At 38.7% G+C, this 26,153-nt stretch overlaps 2 protein-coding genes across 2 annotated transcripts; one reads left to right on the top strand and one right to left on the bottom strand.

Moving 5' to 3' along the window:
• Positions 1-296: 296 nt before the first annotated feature.
• Positions 297-11,986, bottom strand: LOC124286145 (centromere/kinetochore protein zw10 homolog). The gene is given in 9 exon segments (XM_046722494.1): positions 297-2,178; positions 2,880-3,014; positions 3,542-3,742; positions 6,317-6,492; positions 6,840-7,507; positions 7,509-7,780; positions 7,783-7,954; positions 8,543-8,745; positions 11,824-11,986. Coding segments are annotated over 9 exon segments (2,238 nt in total). The 5' UTR covers positions 11,861-11,986; the 3' UTR covers positions 297-1,804.
• A 1,609-nt stretch (positions 11,987-13,595) lies between these two features.
• Positions 13,596-23,131, top strand: LOC124286144 (mitochondrial import receptor subunit TOM20 homolog). The gene is made up of 5 exons (XM_046722493.1): positions 13,596-13,795; positions 16,257-16,303; positions 16,482-16,563; positions 20,781-20,923; positions 21,633-23,131. Exons 1-5 carry the CDS (start codon positions 13,675-13,677, stop codon positions 21,699-21,701), a joined length of 462 nt encoding a protein of 153 aa, XP_046578449.1. The 5' UTR covers positions 13,596-13,674; the 3' UTR covers positions 21,702-23,131.
• Positions 23,132-26,153: the final 3,022 nt, after the last annotated feature.

Below are 26,153 nucleotides of genomic sequence, written 5' to 3'. Positions count from 1 at the left end.
GAGGATTATTTTGTGGTCTTTGCTTTTGACGTTATAAATCACTCACACTGAATACATTCTCAGTTCAAACTGTACTTGATCTGGTATGGTACTCTGCAGACAGGTGACTTACAGCTTGAGGCCTCTATTACATGGTATGTTTCTTGCGATGAAGGACTTTTCGACTGCAAGGGATTCACATTATGATGCGAGGAATCTGAAAGATCTGTTTTCCCACGTGAGCGAGCATCTCATTGTTAACTACCTGAGGGAAGTTGATCTGTACCATAAATTGTAACTATGTACTAAGAATAACGAATTGCTTGCTTTTGAATTGGGTGCTATGACATTTTCTGTTTTTAAATAATAATGTAATGAATACATATGTTTTTAAAATAAAACTCATTTGGACTTTGTACTTAAAATGTTTACGAATGCAGATTTGATCTCTTAAACTATATGGCTGGAATAATGTGACGTAAAACCCAACTCCACTATACTCTATTACATGAAAGGGAACTAACATTCCGTTGTGTAGCAGAAAGACATTGCTTGCTGAAACAAAACATTTATATTTTATACCTTCAAAATATGTTATTGTAAACAAGGGTTGTATAAATGCAATAAACATAAAATGCATGGACACTGACAATAAAGGGAATAGATGGAAGCCCATTCTAAGCGATTCTAAGTCAATAAGCAGTGATGTGCAAGCTCTTGTAAATACTTGCTGGAAATACCTCTTATATAATGTTCGTTTCATTCAACATGTAACCAGAATATATACATGTATCAACTGGTACACATGACCTAATGATACAGTATTCTTGTTCATACACCCCAATGTTAATAAGCTTGTCACAGAGACAAGCCTGCAGTAGTGCACTACTGCACTTATGAATCCATGACCTACAAAAATAAAACCTTGTAGACACTTCACAGTTAAATACCTTCAATTAAATCAAACAAGTCCACTGCTCATTTCAGACTAATTCATTAAACATAACCAGCAGCTTCACCTTTTGGATCTTGAGAAAAGCAGTGTACAGCACTGTATACAAGTGACTGCTTCAAAGGTTGAAGCATTAGAGTTCAATCAGTAGGCATGGCTCCAAGAAATAAGACCTTCCGTAATTTTCAAGTAAGATTTCCATGCCACTGACTGAGTTTGGCTTACGCCGCTTTTAGCAATATTTCAGCAACATCACGGCGGGGGACACCAGAAATGGGCTTCACACATTGTACCCATGTGGGGATTCGAACCCAGGTCTTCAACGTTACGAGCCAACGCTTTAACCATTAGGCTACCCCACCGCCCCATTTCCATGCCAACCAACACACCTAAGATTGTGGCAGTCTATGCCTAAGGGATCACAGTTGACTGTGTCTTCAGGTATAATTTCAGTAAATTTAAGTACTTGTAGAGGAAGCAGGGTTTTTTTCACCCAAAATGTCATAAAAACCTAAGTTCACTGCAATGAACATATTTCTGATTAAGAAAATCCATACTAGAAACAATATTGGGATGAAAAATTAGGAAAAGTTTAAAATTAGAGCACATCATGTGAGTAGAGTCTGAGACCCGCTACATACATACTCTTATATACATATGTTTGTTATCAGAAACATGATTATCAGTCTTTAAATAACAATAACGCCTAACTTCATGAACTTTACATTCCAAGTTCAACATTAATTTTTCATAACATGAGGAACAGTAACTTCACATTTTCCATATGTATAAAAGGTTCTGCACATCAACAGAAATAAAGCAACATTCTTTCTGTGGATTGGAAATATCAACACCATTATAATCTCATTAAAGTTATCTAATTTTTGAAAGTACGGCAGCTCTTCTGTCAGTGTTCTGGAATAAGGCCCTTATGAGCTGCTTAATCTCATTTGCGGAGAAATCAAGAGCCAGAGGCCCCTTCTTCTCTGCCCACCGATCACTAATCTTTTGTAGACTTGCGTTCAGAACAAGGTGGAGTTCTTTGAACTTGCGCCACTTGGATACGTTCCTCTGCAGCTCGACATCCAAGTTGTCTGCCTTGTCTGTGGGGGTGTTGAACAGCGGTCCCGCCTTCTCCAGCACTATGGAGAGAAGACTGTGGAGATGTCGGGCGTCGTCGGAGGAGATATCCTCAAGGACACAGATGTAATCTGTTAGCTCCGACACCATTGTGTTTACCAGCATTCCTGGAGTTGTTAATAATAACATGAGTAATTTTTCATACAGCGGTACTATTGTAAGAATAATCCATAATACAAAATGTTCTTCGAGATATACTTGTAGATTTATTAACTCTATTTCATGAACAAGGAATAGTCAATTATATTACAGTTAGTATGATACTAAAATATTCTGTGTATATATCGATATGCATATAATTATGTCTTTCAAGCATATCTGAAGTGATCTGTAATGACAAATCATTAATCATAATAACTGAGATGAATACAGTTGGCAATTAATACGAACTGAGGTGAGAACCCACAAACAACTTCACAGACAAGGGGCATAACTGTAAGAGAGCCATGGACCAGGTTTGAAGCAGTGAAAGAAAGTTTTGTTTTGGTTGTTGTTTAACGCCGCACTCAGCAATATTCCAGCTATATGGCGGCGGTTCTGTAAATAATCGAGTCTGGACCCAGACAATCCAGTGATCAACAGCATGAGCATCGATCTACGCAATTGAGATATGATGACAAGTGCCAACCAAGTCAGCAAGCCTGACCACCCAGTCCCGTTAGTTGCCTCTTATGACAAGCATGGGTTGCTCAAGACCAATTCTGACCCCGATCTTCATGGATGGGTTCAGTGTAAGACAGAACATCTGATAACAGCAGCACATTAATGAAAACTTGTTACATTCAGTATTCCATCTTTTCCTCCTCACCTATAACCTTTCTGTACATGTTGACAGGCAGTACTTCCTGCCACACATTCTGCAGGTGGGTCAGCTGATGGAGGCACTGCTTAATGGACCGTTCAGCTGCAAAGTATTGTTCGTCGTCCGACACACCGCTGAAACCTGCCAAAACATTACTTTATAGAGACACACTGTAATACTCTACTCGTGGTAGTTATCAATAAATATGGTGTATAAAATACATATATAAATATTTAACTGCTTTCCCTAAAATTGCAGATAGATGAACAATAATAGTTTACAGAAACAAAATCACAACATTATTACAGCTTTCTTACTCATCTCAAAGATATTTACTTGTATCATTTTTTTAAGAAATAAAACAACCGGGATGTGTCGTGAGGGCTATATTTGTGAAGCATTTCTCCATGTTACTGCTTAAAAAAATTAGAAATGAATAGCACTGACTGAAACAGTTAAACTGTTAACATATTTGATTTGTTCAAGCAGGACCAGCTAAAGCTCTAAGGTCTAGTAAAATATCGCATTAGTTCTAGAATTTCTAACGCTGATCAAAACTGCCTTTCAAAAAACTCCTTCACACATTCAGTAGAGATCCATCAGATCATACTCTGAAAAGCAACAATCCTCATATCATCAATATCATCAGGGACACAATCTGTTCTCACCATTTGATCCCTTCAGTGACTCGGAGATCTGGGTCTTCTGAGTGTTCAGCTGCTCCTGGAAGCTTTCTGTGCCTATTTTCTTGATTTTAATGATCAGGTCAACAAATGTGGCATTGAGAGTTGCCGGCAGCTTCTTGCTGAACTGATGTCCTAGAGTCATCAAGTGGTGGGCGATAAACATACAGTTGTTGTGGTGTAAAGCTGCAACAAGAAGACAGTCATCAATATCCCCCGCAATGGCAAAATACTCTACATGAATATGTCTACGAGTTATGATTATGTCAAATGTTTTGGTGTGTATATAGAAAAGTGGAAGGAGAGTATTGAAAGGTTTTAAAGTTTTGCTCCAGAAAGGAGTCTAAGTCAAACTTGCTGCCATGGAAACAGAAAAAAATATTTAATTCAAAACACAAAAACTACCAAAAGGCACCAGTACACCACCAGATCTATCCATGTGCCAAGATTGGTGAAGAAATATTAAACGGTTTTAAAGTTCTGCTCCGGAAAAGACAAATGTGAACAGACGCACAGACACACGGATGCACGGATGCACTGACGGGGTCCATTTTAATACTCCCCGCAAAAAGCATTGCGGGGATAATAAATAGCAAACAACACAGTAAATCATACCTCACATTCTCAGGAGAAATGCTGATTTTAGGTGGTTTTTAATATGAGTGAGTGGTTTTACGCCGCTTTTAGCAATATTCCAGCAATATCACAGGGGGGACACCAGAAGTGGGCTTCACACATTGTACCGATGTGGGGAATCGAACTCGAGTCTTCGACATGGCCAGCAAATGTTTTAACCACTAGGCTACCCCACCACTCCTTTTTGAAATGAAAACAGTTGAGGTGTAACAGTACTATGAGGCCATGATACAACATCTTCCCCAATAATATGGGTGCGATATGATCCGTATCTCCATACAGTACTTATATCATGTATTTCCTCCCTTTTTGCAGGTGATCACACTGCTCATACATTTGTCTTCAAATTTCAGTAAACAATATTGGGATATTGATAGGGAGTGATTCGCGTATTGGGAGACAGGTCCTGTAAATCGATGCCTTTTACCGTCAGCCTCATATTGATATACTGTATTATCACATCATTGCAGTACTTGATAAACATTACCGTTACATGAAAAATCTTGCCATTGCTTTAACAAAGTTCAGATATCATCCAGTTGAAATTTAGCCTAAAAGAGGCCATCAAGCCACACCAAAAAGCTTGAAGACCTGACTGACTGACTGAGTTTGGTTTTACGCCGCTTTTAGCAATATTCCAGCAACATCACGGCGGGGGACACCAGAAATGGGCTTCACACATTGTACCCATGTGAGGATTCGAACCCGGGTCTTCGGCGTGACGAGCGAACGCTTTAACCACTAGGCTACCCCACCGCCCCTTGAAGACCTGAAGTAACATGTGATCTCAATATGCTACAAAGGAATTCCCTTTTTGCACACAAGTGTGAAAGTTCCATTATGTTTTGACTGAACATACCTCACAAAAAAAAGAATTTCTAAGGATACATATGTTGAGTGGCAGCTATATATACTGTGTAACAATGTTCCAAGTGTAATAATTACCTTCAGATTGTACATGTGATATTTAGTGAGGGACAATGGTGTGCTATATTTAGACAGTTCTGGAAGGTACTACAGAGTAGTACCACCCTATGGGCTTTTGTGGAGCAGATTTGGAAAATTTTCCAGCATCTTTTGCTTTGGTATATAAAGGGAGTTAACTCTTGCCTCTCTTCACATGACATCTCAAGTTACAGAGGCAGATGAGCAGCATTGTGTATGTGATCATTATACCATGCTTGCTGAGAGGTGAAAGTTTCACCACTGTCTATATTGCTATGATCACTGCTCTTGTAATTATATTACCTTTGAAATTCTACTGCCACTCTATCTTGCACTGCAATAGTGATATCTTTGTAGTCATTTGACTCATTTGTAATCATAACATATTGCTTTGTTTGTTGGTTTCACAACTAGTTTTTCACAGACTGAATCCTGGTTAACTTTCTAGTTTCAAACTGGGAATCAACATGTAATTTTGAAGAATCCTTGTGTTTTATAAATTCAGTTCAGAATGAGAATGAAAAGGGATTCTGTCCAGTGTGGTGACCGCTGGCCTCACAAGAATGTCAACAATAAGTGAGGTGAGGTGAAATTGGGTTTAACGTCGTGCTTGAGAATATTTCGCTCATATGACGACGTGCATGTGTGTGTATGTGTATGTGCGGCTGCTTGTACTAGCCCAGACTTAAGCTGGTTATATAGTGCTAGCCCACTGAGATACCATGCCGCAGTGAAGCATGAATACCCCACTCAGACACATTATACTGACTCCGAGCCGACCAGTCCTTGTTGTACCCTTTAACGCTGAGCACCAGGCAGCGACCAACAAGTATCATATTTTTAATGTCTTTTGGTATGACGCGGCCGGGGATCGAACCCACGACCTTCCGGTCTCTCCGGGTGGACGCTCTAACCACTACACCACGGAGGCGGTCTGTCAACAATAAGTAGGCTGTTCATCTAATATGATACAGATTGTCGACACTGAAGCTATGACGACACTGAAGCTAACACATGCTTTCTACAACCAAATGCTACCACTTTGTTTCATATTTGAGAATTCTTGCTGAAAGCATGCAAAACATCCATAATCAGAGCTGTCATTACTTTTGAAGCCTGTGTACAAAGGCTCCTGCTGAAACTACCTGAAGCCTTACTCAATGTTCATGTTAGAGTTACCTGTGAGTTGAGGGAGTGTGGCAAGACTCTGTCTGTGGTATGTGGGGAACACACCACAGTATAGCTCAAAGATGTTCCTCACAGCATAAAACATCTGGATAGCACACTGAGGCGAGCTCTCTGTGGCCTCATGGAGGGTTTCGTAGGCAAGGTTCATCAGACAGTTTACTGAAGAGCTGCAAAATGTTGTGTAAATAGTGAGCATGTTCTCCGAAACTACCAGATATTGTGTTACTGAGAATAGAGTGTGGCAGTTGAATTTAAAGAATGTTTGAATTTCAGTTATCAACAGCATGTTTCATCATAAAAACATAATTTACACTAAGATTTCAAGTTACAATGTTCTGTCAAAGATGACATCATAATCAAATGACATCACTAACTAGTATGCCCCTAAAACACAACATATTAACTGTTAACAGTACAAATGCACTGACATGACCATTATCATGATTATCAAACATAAATACCTATATAATATATAAGCATAAATGTATGTATATAAATATATCCTGCAACAAACCTAATGTGACAAGTTGGCATCTTGAATGTGCTACCACTGAGGGGCACCTCACAGCTGATCTCCACCCTCCTTGTCTTTTTACTGGATGGACCAGAGTCAAGCTGAGTTACCTCCCCTAATGGTTGGTCATCCGATATGACTGTGGTGTTGTGTATCTCTGAAGTCATCATCTGTCGAGCCTGTTCCAAAATCTCCTGGCATTTCTTGTTGGCAAATAAAACATCCACATTAAGGACATAGTCGGTTAACATGGAGTTGTCCGATTTGATGAAACCCATGTCCAGGAGTTGCGTCTGAAACAACTCTGTCCTGGCCACAACTTCCTGGAAGTGTTCTAGGTCCTTCCTGTTGGTGGGTATTGCACGAGAGAGGCACTCCTTCACAATTACATCCACTGCCTGGTTGGAGATCTCCATCCCTAGCAGTTCCATCAGGGTTACAGAAGAGTCGGGTGCTATTGTGAACTTCAGGAATTTAATATTCAGATAATGCAGCATACTGAACATATTGTCAAGAACAGTTACATAACTACCAGTGACCTTTTTACTGGAAGTCACTGAAACCCACAGAATGTTTGTGTTAGAATCTGACTTGGTGTCAATAAATACTTTCTCATTCAAGACAAGAGGTTTGATGAAACAACTCAACAATTTTTCTCCAAAACTTTTTTATCTTGAGTTGAAGAACCTCCATCATTGCCATAGCAACTACCATCTCCTGAACCACCTCAGCTTCTGTTTCGCCTGTCACAAGTTTCAGCTCCCACTCTCCTCCTGCACTGGCATCAGCTGTGGTCCAGAATATATGCTCCTTCCACACATCACCCAGGTCGAAGATGAACTTTTGTTTCTGAACCTCGCACTCTGTGCGGAGACTGGCCATGATGGTCATCTCGCCCTGTCGGTCATGCACTGTCTGCTGAAGCAGACCATACACCGTTCCAGGCAGACAGCAGCCTCTGAGTACTTCTTCTCCCTTAGGGCTTTTTCTCTGTTCTCCAGCAGGTCCTGGAACTTGGCCAGCCTCTCCAGGACAGTCATCACTGATGTCATCTCCTGGAGTTCCCTGGTAAGACTCTGAAACTCTCCTGTTGACATGTTCAACTGCCCTCGAATCTGAAGTATAACCATTCGTTTTAGCAATCATGGTGTTTATTTAAAAAATGTCTGTTCTATTAAAACCAAAAAAGGGACCCTAGTACATGGTTACTCAATATATCTATACATTTCACTATTATTTCAATTTTAACATAACAGTATTATTGGGATAAAAACATAATACATTTAGGTTACACATTCCAGTGTTTCAGGCCATGTAACTCTCATGTTACATTCTCGAAAGTCAGAACCTTGATCACACTCATAGAGTTCTAGAATATGTCCATTAAATTATTTTCAAAGTGGATGCAAACCATGGGTGGGTTTAAGTGATCTATTTTCGTGTCAAGTATCTGAGTCCAGTGAGAATACCCTCAATACAATATGGATAGTGTAAATACAAATGCTCAGCATGTGCTTTTACTAAGGGACATCATTCTCAACAATAACATACTAAATCATATTTTAGCCCATTGGCCTAAAAACAGTGGGAAATGATTTTGGGCCCATGAGCTTAATTTCTCATGGACTAAAATACAGGAAATCCTGGTAATTTGACCGTGACCTTCTGATATGAAAACTCAGGTCCCCCTTAGTTTATAATACCTCAGATTCAATCTTCTCTGTGACACATGACATTTCTTCTGAGAGCACTTGCACCTTCTCAGCAAGCTCAGAAGATTCTCCATAGCAAGGATCAAATTCCTTATACTTCTTTGTCACAAGGTCTTGTACCTCAGCCTTCATTTCATCTGTCTTTTTAGCAAGAGTGCTCAGTTTGCCCAAAATTTCTTCTTTCTCCAGCTGGGCTGAAATGTATAAACAGTCCTCAAGAATTAGAATAAATGACTGAAATTACTTATAATCGTAGGTGAACAGTTTTTGTTTCTAGTCGTTTGCAGTCTGATGTCACACACAACAAGATTTCAGCTGTAGGAATGCTGTCTGAAAATGAATAAGTATGGACTAGACAATCCAGTGATTGATATTGTCAATAACCACCCATGTCCCCCCAGGTCACCAGGCTTGATTTCTCAACCTATATAGCCACTTACAACTAGCACAGATTGCTGTCGACAATTCCTATATGTTCTAACCAGGAATGCCCAAGTGGTAGGTGTATGCAATACAACATGTCTAAAACTGGTATATGAAACCCCTCTACCATTTTGTATGTGTTCTGATTTAAGCAAATATGATCATGATGACCAAAAGAGACTGCATGAAAGTTATCAAGATGAACATAACAAGAGAGTGACATTTTCGTATTCTTAACCCACATTGTAAAACAGGTAACATAACAAACAGTCTTTGCAAGGATATTTGCAAGAAGTATAATCGGTTGACACACAAATTTTTACCTACTAGTATTTCTTGATTGACTGACTGACTATTATTGCTGGTTAACAAATGCAATCAAAATTGGGAGCACCTTTAGAATACAGCACCACAACTTCTCGTGAGGACGATCTCTGACGTGGGTCACATGTCATTAAGACAAGCAACCAGTTTGTGAGAACCCGTCGGACGCAGACCTTCGGATTGTTAGATCAACAGCTAACCGACGTCCACACTGTTACACAACGTGCAAATTTATCGAGTCATTCCTGTGACATGATGTTAATCTAATGGACCCGATGCCATTTGGCACACTCGTCCAATTCCGTAATCTACAAGATACCGTGTGGCGTGGAATGAGCCGATATACCTCAAACTGAAAAGGGTTGTTGACGTTAGGCGTCAGACGTCGATTTCACGGTGCATGCATGAATGAAGCGCTTTTATAAAAATAGGGTGATTTTGTGACAGAAAAGTGATGGAGGGAACACTGTAAGGATAATGTGGATCGCACTAAGGAACAAGGGAGACATGAACATGTCTAATGACGGCACGAGGGTGAGTTAGCCTTCGAATCATTACTGAACAAATGTTGTGTGTGAAAGAGTCTTGAGTGCAAATTCCAGGCCAATTTCCATTTGCCCAAATTTCTACATCAAACCATTTCATGGTGTACTTTCGACGTTTTTGGTTTCCCGTTTTTGTGTGAAAAAAGTATTAAAATGAAAAAGGAAAAACAGCGAATGGTACTCACGTATTACACCAGACATGTACCTACTATATTGGATTAGGACCCTAACCCTAAGCCCTAAACCCCTAGCCCTAACCCTGACAGTGACACCTTGAAATAATCCCAATAAATATAACAGATTGACCGAACCAGCATGAACATTGCTGACGTGTCCAGTGTAACCCATTCTTACTGCTTCGAAAAATAAAATACTAATAAAAAACATTTCTACGTAATAGTGAAAATTACTGAATGAAAAAAATATATATGTATGTCAGTTAGATTTGTAAATCATTTAGACCTGATAGTTACATTGAAACCGAAATATAAAATATATTTATCCATAATTTAAATATTTAAATTGACCAAAATTGCAAATAATAGAATATGGCAGAATGTTACCGGTGTAACGCATTCTTACTAAATTTAATAACTACAAGACCCGTGAAGATCCGGGTTAGAATGAACCTTCAGTAGCCCATGCTTGTCGTACAAGGTGACATAACTATAAGGTTTACTCCCAAAAGTTAGACGTCCCTAAAGTCAGACATCCCAATTGTCAGACAAATCAATCAGGCGTGACTGTGATTACAACCTAGTCTTACCCACTGAACCTCAGTGCAACCAACCATAACCTTTGTTGTTTTAACGCGTCTAACTTTTGGGACGTCTAACTTTTGGGAGGACACCAGCTAGCAGAGATGAAACATCAGTGAGCGGAGCTTATTCGCACTCGCTGAGCTAGACAACCGTGTTGTTATACAGGCATCATAGGCAGAGGCGTAGCTGCCATTGTATAAAAAAACCCGGGCTTACACACGATTGTTGCTGAAAAGGTTGGGCAAGCCGTCAATATTATCTAAATATATAGCTTTGCAACCTATCGGGCTTACACGAAAAAATTGGCTTGCTACGCACCTGATAGTGCATTGTTTCGAGAATGTGCTTTCGAACAAAATCACATATAAGTATGTAAAAGGGTATTATGACGTATTTTTAAAGTTTGTGGTGCTGTATTCTAAAGGTAGGCCCAAAATTTGATATCTTTTACTTTCAGGTTATTCTTTGAAAGAAAAATACTTTATGAATTTGGATAACTAGGTTAATATATAAATTGTCTACATGGTCTACCAGCATGACCAGGTGAGAAGCAGCTAGTTAATAGGTGCAGCAGAGCAACTGACAGTGATATTAACTTTGAGCTTGTCATGTGTTTACAAAATTACATGTGTCTACGGACAGCATCCTCGAAAATCTCCAGGGTATACGTTCCAATAAATCTCTAATAGTGTAGATTTTCGGAACTTATTCACTGGAGATTATCAAGGATGTAACTGGAGATTATCAAGGATGTATAGACAGTTGAATCTTGCTTGCATAGCTCATACACAGAAGCTGTTCACAATAGCACTAGCCTAACAATGTATCTTACCAGACATAAACGAGATAAACAGTATCACAGAATATTATCAGTTGCAATGTTTTGTCCATGATCCTAAGAAATGTTCGTCCACTCTTGCAAGATCAATCTGCCACAGAATGGTGTAGTTCAAGATACTGTTGAAAACATAAACTGTAACAGCTAATTAAAACTTATCACAACACCTATTACAAGTGTCAGATATCTGGCATTCTCTTAGGGCGGCCTATGCCAAACTACAAATTCACTTTATTATTGTATATTGTCAAATAAACATTGTATTCTAGGAGACATCTATAAAATAGTTCGTTGAAGGAAACTGATCGAAAACCGAACAAGAATGTTGAAAATGTATACGGACGCTTATTTTGATAAACGTGTAGACGCATTTTCACTTACCTGCTGAAGACAAGACTTCTGCAACAAATGAAGCCATCTTGTTCTGCTTACAGATCAAATTCCTACGTGTCACTTCATATTTCAGAACTGAAAATTCGAACCAGGTGCGCCAAATTTTAATTCGTGTTTACAGGAAGTGACGTCAGAGACACGTCTGTAACGGTACTTTCGTATTATTTGTAGTCACAACTTGTCGCGCCATGAATTATTCCCAAATCAAAAACCAAACCTTTTCAAATAATAATGTGACCAAGCTTAGTGTCTTTCGTTTGATTCCAACTTCGGGAACCGTTCCTCGTGTTATCCACAGGGGTTGAAACGATAAAAACTGCCATCAAGGTATATTCAGTCACTGATGGGGTCTTCGTACTACATGTATATATAAAAGGATAGTACTAAGACCCCATCAGTGACAGTATATACCTGGATGGCAGTTTTTAGCGTTACAAGCCCCTGTGGTGCTATCAACCACTCGTTTGCCTTGCTTAGAATCACTTTTTATTTATAAGCTGCCAATGTGGTGCTATCGACCACTCGTTTGCCTTGCTTAGAATCACTTTTTATTTATAAGCTGCCAATGTTGTGAATATAAAGGCCATATAAATGTTTGAGCACTTATCTGTAATTATCTCAGGTCTAAGGAGTCCAAGTGTGTTTATGTAAAGCCTTGAAAGTCACAAGTGTACCCTTGGAATAAAGAAAGAATAGTAAAACCTTTGTTAGAGAGTGTTTTAGAGCCCCGAACCAAAAAAATAAAAACATCTATTTACGTCAAGTTTCAGTACGCGTGAAGAAGTGAACAAACGGTGGATCTACAGTTGTCGTCTTGTGATTTTAGTGTTAGATAGGATTTATATGATAAAGATATCAGCCACTATCATATATTTGACATTGTGAAGGCAATAATAGCAACTATAAATCCAGTATGCGTCATAGCTGTACATAATTACAGTCAGAACTGTGAAGGCAATAATAACAACTATATAAATCCAATATACGTCATCTGTACATAATTATAGTCAGAAATGTGAAGGCAATAATAACAAGTATAAATGCAGTATACGTCATCTGTACATAATAGTCAGAAATGTTAAGGCAAAAATAACAAGTATAAATCCAATATACGTCATCTGTACATAATAGTCAGAAATGTGAAGGCAATAATAACTATAAATCCAATATACGTCATCTGTACCAGGGATACTCTACAACTTATATAGTCTCCCTGTCTGTACATAATAGTCTTACATTGTCTGTTTTGTCCGACTGCAGCACAGATAACTGAAAAGGAGGTTTCATTTTTTTTATAAAGCTATAGCGAGGAGTGTTTACTTTTTTCATATTTACGGATACTGCGTGCATGCATATTGCATATTATGATATAATATTTTTCATAACAGTGCATGAACAATGCATGTATTCGCCACGATATGTCTCCAGGATTTGTTTACATTTTGCGACGATACAGATTTTAACGGTGTAACTTATTAAAAATGAGCCAATATAGCATCTTATTGATCGTTATAATTTGTTATAGTCCAAATCCATACCTCATACACAAACTGTCCGCAAATTTTGAAACAGACTATAGATATATTATTGGGACATCACCTCCTTTGGATTATTGGTTTCGTTCCACAAATAACATACTATATGAATATCTTACCGTCAAATGTTATAAAGCTATTATTATGTTGCCATACACGAATACAATATCACTTTGGAAACCGAAAATATTGTAAGGGTTCTTCGCGTCTACTGGAGGTCACTCTGTACCTCACTCGCTAAAGAGTTCTCTCTTTCTGCATGTGGAGTTTGTGATACAACACTTCAGTCTCGTTTGCTCTCACAATGTTGTCGAAGACAGCTGTGGGGATCGCCGCCGGGGCTGGCCTTTGTTTTCTGGGTTATTGTATATATTTTGATAAGAAGAGGAGAAGTGATCCAAATTTCAAACAAAACTTAAGAGAAAGTAAGTTGTCACTGCGTCCTACATGGCATCTATTGAACTATTCAACTTGTCCATTCCACCTATTTCAACATATAATTATCTGATGCAATTCACTATGTCAGTGACACCTTATATGTTGTCTCCAAACAGTTCTCGGAAAGACTTCCGCCAGTATATCACCTTATTTTAATTCTATTCAAATCATATCACCTGGATATATATTCCTCATGTGATAAGGATGAGTTTTAGCATGTTTCTTTTATTGTATCTGAACATACTCAAAGACATACCCAACTTCTGAAAATGCCTCTCAAAGAAATTTATCCCCATCGATATACGGACGGAAGTCCTACTGTACATCATTTTGGGTTGATGGGAACCTAGTACTTAGTATCTTATTGTATATGAATTCTAATCACCCCAAATTATGTTTCTATGTGAAGTTAGATACAAAGATTGTATAGTCAAAATGAAAATAGGACAAAAATGTATTCCATGTTTTCACTGGCTTTATTCATTTATTTATTCATAAATTGATGAATTCATGCTATTAAAGTTATAATTGTCATTTATTCTGTTGCAGCATATAAGAACATGTTGGGAAAGTAGTATGTATTAGTTCTAAATCACAGAAGAAGATAGTGTTCACATTTGGATAAGAAGAATTTGTTTTCTTAAATTCTTTGTGTCACAAACCTTTGAATTTTCTATAATGTAGCTGCACCAGGTTTATAAATCTTTATGGGGCGTTGGGATAGCCTAGTGGTTAAAGCGTTAGCTTGGTACGCCGAAAACCCGGGTTCGATTCCCCACATGGGTACATTGTGTGAAGCTCATATCTGGTGTCCCCCACCATGATATTGCTGGAATATTGCTTAAAGCGGCTTAAAAGCAAACTTGCTCACTCACAGATCTTTAATTACTCCACTTGCCTTCAAACTGAACAGAACATATAAACATGTTATTGGACAATTCAGTAAGGAGAAAGTCTTTACAACACATGAGGGTTATTCAGTAACAGGGCTGTATGGGCGTATGTATGTATAGAAAATAGGCACGATACGGAAGGAAATAATTTAGAAAACGTAGCAGATAGGGCTGCAACAATTCGGTTCAATTCATCGAAAATCAAATCTGACACCTTAGTTTCGATTTTCAATAACCATTATCACTATTTCGATTCGATATTTGAATATCTATCTAAAATATGTCCACACAGCGAGAACATAATTTTGACTCCAACTTGAGCAGTTTCGAACGCTGAAATGAGGCTAAACATGATTGGTTTGATGCCAGGCTAATTATCCAATGAGACATTGGCAAGTTGACGATGAATTTCACGCTAAAAAGCCGACTCACTTGAACTCTGAGAGTTCTATGAATCTGATGTTTTTACTTGTATGAAGAATCAAATCGAAAATGATCGAATCGAGGGTCGAAAATCGAATCGAATCGAGGTCTGGATGAATCGTTGCAGCCCTGGTAGCAGGTACACACCACAGCAATGATGTACGGTCTTAGGATCATTTGAAGACATTTTTTATCTAAAATATATCAATCTAATTTCCAGCAGTGTCCCATCTTTGAATTTATGTGATAGCGGCACGTTTGGTTTCCCATGTCGCGTTCTGGGAATCCCAGTTGCTAAGGAAATCGTGTATCATCTCAGTAAAATTTGATTGGTCAAAATTGCACATGTGCAGGTAAACATGGCAGCACATGTTAAAGTTGTGGCATGAACCTTACTACAATCTTTAATTGTTTCAGTCTTTCATTTTCAGTTAGAAATGACCTTCTGACATTTTGAATGAACAGTTTACTGTTTTGTAACAAAACCATAACACAAACAACAAAGTATTGTTTGATTGTTTTTATACCTGTTTACACAAGAGCAGCAATGTTGTGGTGCATATATGAAACAAAACACAAAATCACTGATACTCCATTAAATTCCATTCAGTACACTAAATGTACTCTTCAGTTTTCCAGTACTCCTGTATTGAAAAAACTAAGGAGGACATACTCCTGATGTTGAAAAATTATCTGGAGCCCTGTCAGTAACATGGGTTCCAATAAGAGTGATATAACTGAAATGCTTATTTGTGGATGTTCTTCTTTGATGCCATCTTACGCCAAGATATAATGATTTTCTACATTTGACTAAGATCAGCAGCAATTTCAGGATATGTAGTTTTTCTCTAACATGGATAGGAATTCAATTGTTTCGAATGGAGAAAGATAAATAATTTAGACATGCCTTTGTGAAAATAAGCATGCCCATACCTTTTGAGGATGCAATTGAACTCAAAACATCACAACAATTATGTCATTTCAACTTACAGTTTAATAAATCAGTAAACATCAGGGCTCCACTTTTTCCAGTACTCCTATATTGAAAACATAAGGAGTACATACTCCTGATGTTGAAAAATTATCTGGAGCCCTGTGTATATTGTTTATGGAAGACTTTTTTCTATTTTAGGGAGGAAAAAGGCAAATTTAAAGCGACCTGGAAAAGCTACTGTTCAGGTATGTGTATTAATTGTCTTCAGTTTGAGTTTTGTGATGAGTCACAATACTATTTGTATATTTAGTTTAGGTGATTAACCACAGGGGAAATCATTTATAGTACAATATCAGTTATAAAATACTATTTTGATGGTAATAGCCAGTTTTGAAAACTTACTGTTGATTGTACATTGTACAGATTCCAGACTTGAGCAATCCAGAGGCAATGCAGCGTTTCTTCCTTCAAGAGGTACAGCTTGGTGAAGAACTTCTGGCTACAGGTAACATGATACAATGGATAATAGCAATCTGTTTCTCCTGTGCTCAACTTGTAGTGGGGTAGTCTGGTGGTTAAAAGGTTCGCTTGTCGCAACAATGACCTGGGTTCAATTCCTAACATGTACCCAATGTGTGATGCCATTTTAGGTGTCCCCAATCATGATATTGTTGGAAAATTGCTAAAAGCTGCGTAAAATCCAATCAATCACTCACTCACTCACTCACCTGCGAGTCTGGATAACAACCGTTGTGTGTCATTGTACAATGAGGTTATCGTAGATCATTAGTGGTGCTATAAGCCACTAGTTTCCATTGCTACAGTCAATTATCTTCATGTTTCTGTAATAAAACTCTGTGAGAGACAATGCATACTACACTAGTGGTGTGACGATTCATCGATACGCATCGATCCATGGGCCGCCGATACAGTGAAGTGATACAAAGTTATACATTGTTGTACATCCCGATACGATACTTCAAATGGGCCACGATGCATCACGATATCCGTCAAGAAAATAGACTTACTTTTGTTTGATGATTAAAATATAATTATGTATACTTATTTTCCCTTCATAAGGAAACGTTTTCTCGGAAATTCTTGCGTCAAGAACTGTGTCAGACATAGCGCTCGCATATTATGAACATTCACAAAGTCTGTGTATAAACTTCTGAATGAACACTGAACAACGCTGGTGGAATTTTACGAAATACTTTGAAATTGGGTTTGTTTTGATTTGAAGGTGTTTTATAGTTGTTGTTAGAATTAAAGATTTTAGTATCGTGATGCGTATCGTATCACCACCCTTATATTGGGATTCGTATCGTATCGCAGCTTAGGTGCACAATACTTTGGCAATATATCATCGTGACTACAATTTTAGTATCGTGATGTATCGTATAGCTTGTATGCCAATACCAGCACTATACAACACTTCAAGACTTGAAAGACTAGAGGGAATGATGTAACACTTTCATCTTGTGAAACACTTATCCCCAAATATATTGTTCAGGTGTTCTGTTAACACGAGGGTATTTTGGTAAAACTGTCTTCAAGGTTGTCCTAACAACAATTCTGCTTTTCACAAGTTTTATATAGGGGAAAACAAAATGTGTGTGGTTGTTTACAACTTTATGTAAATGTAAGCTTGCTTGTTGTCATGGTGAAAAGTGGGTATCTCGTGTATATCCTAACATAATATTTGAATTATTTCAAAACTAAGTTTTCACAGAGCACTACATTAATCATGCCAGTATGGACCAGATCAGGTGACATTCATTCACAGTTTACACTTGGCCATTAGAAACATAAAGCAGTGGTCAAAAACGGTCAAATTAAGCCTGAAAGTCCAGGGCCGTGTCTTGTCTCCAATATAGGCAGAAGGGTAGGCAGAAGTACTATAGTAGCAAATAGTCCTGTTGTGATTCACTTGTGTATTTGGTGATTCTAACCATATTCCTTCATGAATTAATTGTTTTATTCATGGTCATTAGTATTTAATATTTACAAGTAGTTTTAAAATCTTTTTCCACTTGGAACTAGGTTGGTGTTTATCTAAGTCAGATATGCAAAATTGAATTTATTTACTGTTATTCGGCTATACGCGACATTGTTCCCGATGTATTACTTCTTAGATATACAGAAAATATCATTTTAATGTTTCACCAAACAAATTATGACATGTTTGTATCTTAATTCATTGATATTTAACATAAAGTATTCATGAATAAATGTTCGTAGTCATTACTTTATATTCATTAAACACATCATATTTGCCTCAGTGTATTCGTTGCAGCCCTAGTTGTAAACCTAGGAGACAAGGAATGAGGATTCTTAAAGGAGAAGTGTACACAAATAAATCACATTTATTCTTATGTGAATCAAAGTGAACTGTTTTAATGAGCTAATACCAATGTTTGAAAATATACACTCATTTTTCTTGCACTGTAAGTATAACCCTCAAAATAAGTGCTGAAATGTTATGCCAATATGAGGCCTTTGTTTGCCGAGCTAAACAAACCAGAGTTACCACCCTTTGATTATGATGTAATTGGTGCAACTTGACTTTAAACTGGTCTCCTGTCTAGTCCCAAATCAAAAGATAATAATACTGAAATTATTCACGAGAAAAAAGTTTCCGAAAATACGAAAGAAGCATAAGAACAGAAAATGTAAGCAGCAGGACAGATTGATCGTGTGTATTTTCATTCATAACGTCACCTCAATGAAAACACTAAATATGTATAACAATGTTGACGTCCATATGACATCACTGTCGGGAAGTGACTTTTTGAAAATGGCGTGTTCACTGACATGAATACGCCAGAGTTTTCAAAGGAAATTTTCATTGTTTCAAGCAACGTATATGCATAAATGTGACATGTAAGTAGTCTTTAAATTCTGTCAGTCTGCTGGTGGTTATTTTATTTTTATTTTCATTGTGACAAAGAGAAATAATCAGAAATTAAGAGAAGTACCGTCATCGTTGTGCAAAAGTTTGCGTCAGTCATGGCGTCATGTTTTCAGAAACTATAATATGTTGTGATGAATCTAGAAAATCATTGGAATACACTTATTTTATTTATGCTACGATACCTTTCCCATCCATGTTCTAAAACTAATGAGCAAGTGTATGCAACAAGTAGGCGAACGGATACACAGTGCAAAATCTGAGATTGGCTTTGTTTGCATTTCAAACAACAGGTCATTTCCAAGCGCGGCATCTGATATATTTCGTTCGATTTCACTGAAACACTTCGAATTGGTGACAAAGTCCATTTGTCAGTTTATTTTGAACTGTATGAGGAATTCAGGGATTTGTGTAAGGAAGATGGTGTTGAATTATACAATTGATTTTATGGGCGAAACATAACCGACATACATGTGACGTGATTTTGTTAAACACTCTGTAATATGGCTGAAAATTCACTTTGACGTTAATTGTGTTTGTGTATTTTCCAAAACATTCTCAGCGATTCTCGGTTCATACGTCTTTTCTTTTAAATTCAATTCTCCCAGTAAAATTTGACATTTGAATTAAGACATACTATAAATTACGCAAAACGCAGTGAATGGTGATTTAATAATGTGTCAAAACTGGCGAGATTTACGATGCATGTAATTTTCAGTATATTTGATCTACAATGAGCGGATGATATCATAGAAAAACGAATTTCAAACAGAGTTCAAAACTGCAAATTGCCTTTATTTTCGTGATGTATGTGGATATGGTATCGATATCAAAGTGAAGATGGAAGAGGAGGGACATTACGTACGATTGATGTAGAATTTTAGTAATAAACGTAGAATGCCGGCACATTCACCGATGGCAAGATAGATGTAGTGCATATACGTTTTAGTTTTTGTGCAAAATGATACTGTTGGAAAGGCGACCGACTCAGGTTGAGTGTTATACAATTTGGTTATGTGGTAACACTTTTAGTACAATATATACAGTAGTTTTTCAAACTGCAACGTCATTACAGTGTAGAACTTACCACATAGCCAGCTGACAGCCAGGCAACAGGTGGATTAAAACAGTAGCCTGCGCATCCAGGCACAAGAACCACACCTATACCTGCACCACGTGTAATGGGTCAAATATGGTCTAACGGCGTATTTGTTTATCGTTTGGGCATCAATGATATCATTTCCAAGGGACATAAGCCATGGTGTGTTTATTGTGGACATGTTGAAAATATGAATTGATATAACGCAAAAAATATATTAGTTACTTCCGATATATGTACGGGTTTGGATATAAAACTACTTGATAAACACTTTTTATGATGAAAAAGTGCAAGACAAAAAGGTTAATTTTCGTGTACACTTGCCCTTCAAGTTTTTAACAAAAGTTCACCTGACTGCTTTTGTATTATCTCTTGTGTTCTTTTCACTTTAACAGCTGATTTGGACAGTAGAGTAGCCTAGTGGTTAAAGCACTCACTCACCACACGATGTGTACAATTTCTGTTGTCCGCCACCCACCCACTTGTGATGTAAACATTTTAACTCACTCACTTGTTATACTAATTACTGTTTCATAGTCAACAAACATGCAGATTTCAAAGGTGGTGTCATAAGCCCATCTCCTCTGAACCTTATAATGTCATTCTTACAGAGTTATTGGTACCATTCTTAGTATTAAGGCAACCAAGCTCTTTGTTAGAGAATCGCTGATCGATTGTGCAGCATGTCTTCAGCTTGTATTGCATGTTGCAGGTGACATGGAGGGTGGAGTGGAGCATCTGAGTACCGCTGTGGCTGTGTGTGGGCAGCCCCAGCAACTGCTACAGGTCCTTCAACAGACTCTTCCCCCTCAGGTGTTCCAGCTCCTGGTGCAGCGACTCCCAGCAGTCAGTCAGGTGAGAACAGTACACCCCCTTAGTCAGGTGAGTACAATACATGCTCCTCAGGTGTTCCAGTGCCTGGTGCAGCGACTCCCAGCAGTCAGACAGGTGAGAAGTGACAACAGTACTCAACCCTCAGTCAGATGACAACAGTACGCTCCCAATTAGTCAGGTGTGTACAATACATGCTCCTGAGGTGTTCCAGCTCCTGGTGCAGCGACTCCCAGCAGTCAGTCAGGTGAGAAGTGACAACAGTACTCAACCCTCAGTCAGATGAGAACAGTACGCCCCTCTTAGTCAGTTGAGTACAATACATGCTCCTCAGGTGTTCCAGCTCTGGTGCAGCAACTCCCAGCAGTCAGACAGGTGAGAACAATACTCCCCTCAGTCAGTTGAGAACAATAGTCCCCCTCAGTCAGGTGAGAACAATAACACACACACACACACACCTCAGTCAGGTGAGAACAATGCTAGTCAGTCAGTCAGTCAAGAGTAATAAAACTAACACCTCAGGTCAGGTGAGAACAATCAACCTGTAGGTAACTCAGTTACAGTGACACCCATCAGTCATTCATGTAAAAGCAATACTTCCCCTCAGGTTAGTTTCACAATTTCTGCGCTGAATTCAGAAAAGTTGAGAATTATAGACTGGCTTTCATCTTCACCTCACATAGCTCCAGGTAACTCTGCTGCAGGAAGTACTGACACATATGTTCCTCTTCAGCGTCTGTCAGGTGGAATACCCACTAGTGGTCCCGAGGTATCGACCCTGGAAGAAGATGACCTTGAGTGACCAAGACGTCTGCTTCTAGACATTCCTGGGCCCACTTGCACAAAGCCATCAAGACATTGATCCCTGTGATGGATGTGTGATTTTCATCACTCCCAAGATTACTTTGTGCAAATCAGCCCTGGTCAGTGTGTCTCAAGTGATCACCTCACAACATTGTGTGTTTGCGTATGGAAAGAGTTATCTCCCTTGGAAAATATTCATGAGACTTAAGCCACAAGCATTGGACTAAAAAAAACAAAAAACCTACGTAATATATTTTAAAACCGAAAGTTTGTTCAAGTATATAATACAAACTTAATAAATTATGATAGGGTGGTTTTATTCAAATGTTTTGGAGAGGGAGTATCTTTTTATTGCATCAGATGTTGGTTCTTTCACTTGGCCATGAAACAAGTTGGCAGTCTTTAGCTGGATTCTATTTGAGTGTTTTTAATCATAAATTAATTAAACCTAAAAACCTAAACCTATATATACAGTGAAACCATGTTAGTCTAGAACAGGTTTGTCAGGAAACCTCAAATTACAGTCAATTGTTTGGGATGTCTATGTAATCACAGAGATATTACTACATACATTATAATTTGTTAATCCAGAAACTTGTTAATCCAAGTGATTAACTGAGAACAATTAGTTCGGGAGGAACATAGTTTCCTTGTAATATGGGGGCGGTGGGGTAGCCTAGTGGTTAAAGCGTTGGCTCATCACACCGAAGACCCGGGTTCGAATCCCCACATGGGTAAAATGTGTGAAGCCCATTTCTGGTGTCCCCCGCCGTGATGTTGCTGGAATATTGCTAAAAGCGGCGTAAAAAACCAAATTCAGTCAGTCAGTCAGCCTTGTAATATGACACCATCATTCCTAGATTGTTGTCATCTATACAGTACGTCTAAATCTTCCTCCTACTATGTGAGTACAGGACAAAGGACACCAAGAGCCAAGGTGGCTAATGTCAAGTTCTTAACCAATTAGTGTGTGTGTGTGTGTGTGTGTGTGTGTGTGTGTGTGTGTGTGTGCGTGTGGTGGAGTAGCCTAGTGGTTGAAGCGTTTTCTCATCACGCTGAAGACCCGGGTTCAATTCCCCACATCGGTACAGTGTGTGAAGCTCATTTTTGGTGTCCGCCGCCATGATATTGCTGGATTATTGCTAAAAGCGGTATAAAACCATACTCACTCACTCACTTAACTAAATCTTAGTTGATTATTAGTTGGTTACTGGTGTCTTTGGCCAGGTAGCATGTCAAAGGTCATGGCGACATCTAGAATTGCAGGAGATGATGAGCATCTATGCTGAGCATGTCATCAGATCGTCAGTTTTACTGTTCTTGTGTTTTTGGATCATCTCGTTCAACTTCTTTGCCATTAGAGATATACTGTAAAATGTGTGAATGACTGTGTTTCTGTTTTACACGAATAAATCATATTAGGTTAAACATCGTCGTCTTATTTGTGCTGTAACATAACATGCTAAGTTATCCTGGTAAACCTTCAAGGCTGTATGTTACTCTGTTGAGAACATTCTCCAGCTCAGCATGTGTTTAGTTTTTTATGGCCAGTCTAGATCACAGAAAGACAAGTGTTTGATTGTATCAGGGATGGTTGGATGGTCTAATGGTTAAAGCATCTGGACATCACACTGAATACCTGGGTTCAATTCCCCACATGGGTTTACTATGTAAATCCTGCGCCTGTTGTCACCCACCATGATATTGCAGGAATATTATTGCTGAAAGCATTGTATAATCATACTCTCACTCACTCACTCACTTGTGTCAAAAAAGCCTTATCAGGCTATATTCTTTGAAGTCAGCTCTTACTAGAGATCAGAAAAACAAGTTGCTGTTTGCAAACCAAGGAGACCTGTGAAGATATGGGTTAGAATTGATCTTTAGTAACCCATGCTTGTGGTATATATTTGAGGTTAAAGCGCTGGCTCGTCACGAAGACCCGACTATGGGTGGTCAGGCTGCTGACTTGCTGGAATATTGACACATAGAGAATCTATCATCGAATATCACTCTTCTTTAGTTTTCACTGAAAATGTCATCTCTGATATGGTACTGCCATAATACTTGCAATTATTGTACAACATCAGTTATCTCCCAAGGTTACAAATATCCTCAGGCTTTTGAATGGTAAATGGCATCGGAGGATGCTCATATTTGATCACTGGATTTCTGGTCCATCATTATTTACAGAGTGTTGATATCTGATTTGATACTCACGAAGTGGTTAAAGCGCTGGCTCGTCACCGAAGACCGGGTTCGAATCCCCACATGGGTACAATGTGGAAGCCCATGACTACTAAAAGCGCGTAAAACTAAACTCAGTCAGAGTCAGTCTTATACTCACTGGAGCCAACTCTTACATGCATGATAGTGGAACATTGGCTGACGATCTCTTGGCTGTGATACGAAAACTGTTGAAAGATGTGTAGTTTTACCCTGTCTGGATTGCAATTAAGGGATGAAAGCAGAGCTTGTCGGCATGGAGCCCTGCATCACACAAGACCAGATTAAGATGATCGTCCATGACTTGTTTTTCGAAGTCCGATGACCTAATTTGTCTGGCATTAAGGATCGTCCATGACTTGTAAGTCGGATGACCTAATTTGTCTGGCATTAGGCAATTCCATAACCCTTGCCGACAAGGGCGAGTGGGAGTCCGCCTCTCCACCAGTACCATCAGGAGGGTGCGGGCAGCTGGTCTGAGAGATTGTAGTCCGATCAGACGGCCAAATCTCAGGCTCCGAGAAAACCACAACTTGTTGACATGTAGTACGTTCACTGGTCTGATGAAAGTCGCCATGTTCTTACCAGAGACCGACGGCCATTTTGGAGATAAACATCATGTGTTGGCCAATTTTCGGGTTTGACGGGAATCATTTGGAACCGACGGCGTCAGCCGGAGGTTTCAAATGAAATATTCCCGTGCTTCAAATGCTCAAGAACACCCGGAAATTAGCCAACACATGATGTTTATCGACATTGTAAACACAAAAGTAAACCAAAAGGTCCACACGCGTTTTTGATTGACATCGTGTACGGGTACAGCAGTGAAATGTCATCAGCCGGCCGTTTCGGCTGTCTCCCATGATTTTAATGACGTCATCACAGACATGTTGCGTATGTCCATGGAGACGTCGTAGCGAGGCACATTACCAGATGATCTGCAACTGAACCATTTGGTGAGGATGCGTTTCGTATGACTGCAAATTGGATCTCATTACAGTCCCATGGACACTCATTAGTACAGTCGAGCCACATTTTGATAACCACCCCTTTTGCCAGTCATCCGATATTTATGGATTTCAACGCTAGACCTCACCGTTTTCGAGCCGTCATCCTCCATTTGCAGAACAACGCTATGGAAATAAGGCCCGCAAGGAGCAGCTATATGAATCCCATCTTTGGGACTATCTTGCAAGCCATGATCTCGGTACTGATCCTCCTGTTCAAAATCTGCAGGAATTGATGCAGGTACTCCTTGAGGAATGTGAGAAGCTTCTGATGTTGTGAATTTAACGCTTGCTTGCCAGTATGTAGAGGAAAATGGTAGATGTTATCCATGCCAGGAGTGCCTACGCTAGGTACTGATGTTGTCGCCAGTGGTGGTTCATACAAACAATGTGACAGTCAAACTGGTGGTGTCGTCATGGTGACCATACTTTCCGGCTTTGGTGATATTCACGTTTTTGTGTATTCCTCTCAGATTGCAAGTAAACTATTACTAAATTTGAATGTCAGTTTCGTGGGTTTTTTTTAATAAAGTAAAATGTTTAACAGTTTCCATTTGTTTTTCAAAGCATATACAACAATATGTAGAGTTTTCCTACTTATAAAAACGGGTGGTGCAGGATTTATGCTCATGTGTATATTCGTTGATAGGAGGGATTCTAAGAATAAAATTGAGTAAGATATGTGATATACACGCTAAAAATATTTTTTTAACACAAACGAACCTATAGATCTATTCAAACAAGATGTGTGATATACGCGATCAAACTATATTTGTTAACACAAACGAACCTATAAATATATTCAAACAAGATATGTGATATACACGATCAAAATATATTTGTTAACACAAACGAAACTATAAATATATTCAAACGATTTGTGATATACGCGATCGAATTATATGTATTAACAGTAAAAAATGAAAGCAAATCCGTGATGTACACAAAGGAATTATATTTATTAATAGCAAGGAACCAAAGAATATATTTGAACAATATCTGCGGCATAAATTCACCGGCCTCAAACGAGATACGACCGTGAGCCAACCATATTGACGAGTTTTCTATAGCGTCGTCATCCTTCTGTTGTCGACAGGAGTCATGGGTGTGTTTCAGGTGCCTTCATCCCTGACAGGCCAGTCCCTCGAAGCTGACTCGTGATCCACCACAGACAATCCGTGTCAGTTAGTTCTCTTCTGATATTGGCTCAGACCATC

This window comes from Haliotis rubra, unplaced genomic scaffold (genome assembly GCF_003918875.1).
Source record: "Haliotis rubra isolate DU_JTF1 unplaced genomic scaffold, ASM391887v1 Scf377, whole genome shotgun sequence".
NCBI classification, from domain to species: domain Eukaryota; kingdom Metazoa; phylum Mollusca; class Gastropoda; order Lepetellida; family Haliotidae; genus Haliotis; species Haliotis rubra.
Note: the sequence above shows the minus strand (reverse complement) of the source record. Positions and strands in the feature narration are given on the sequence as shown.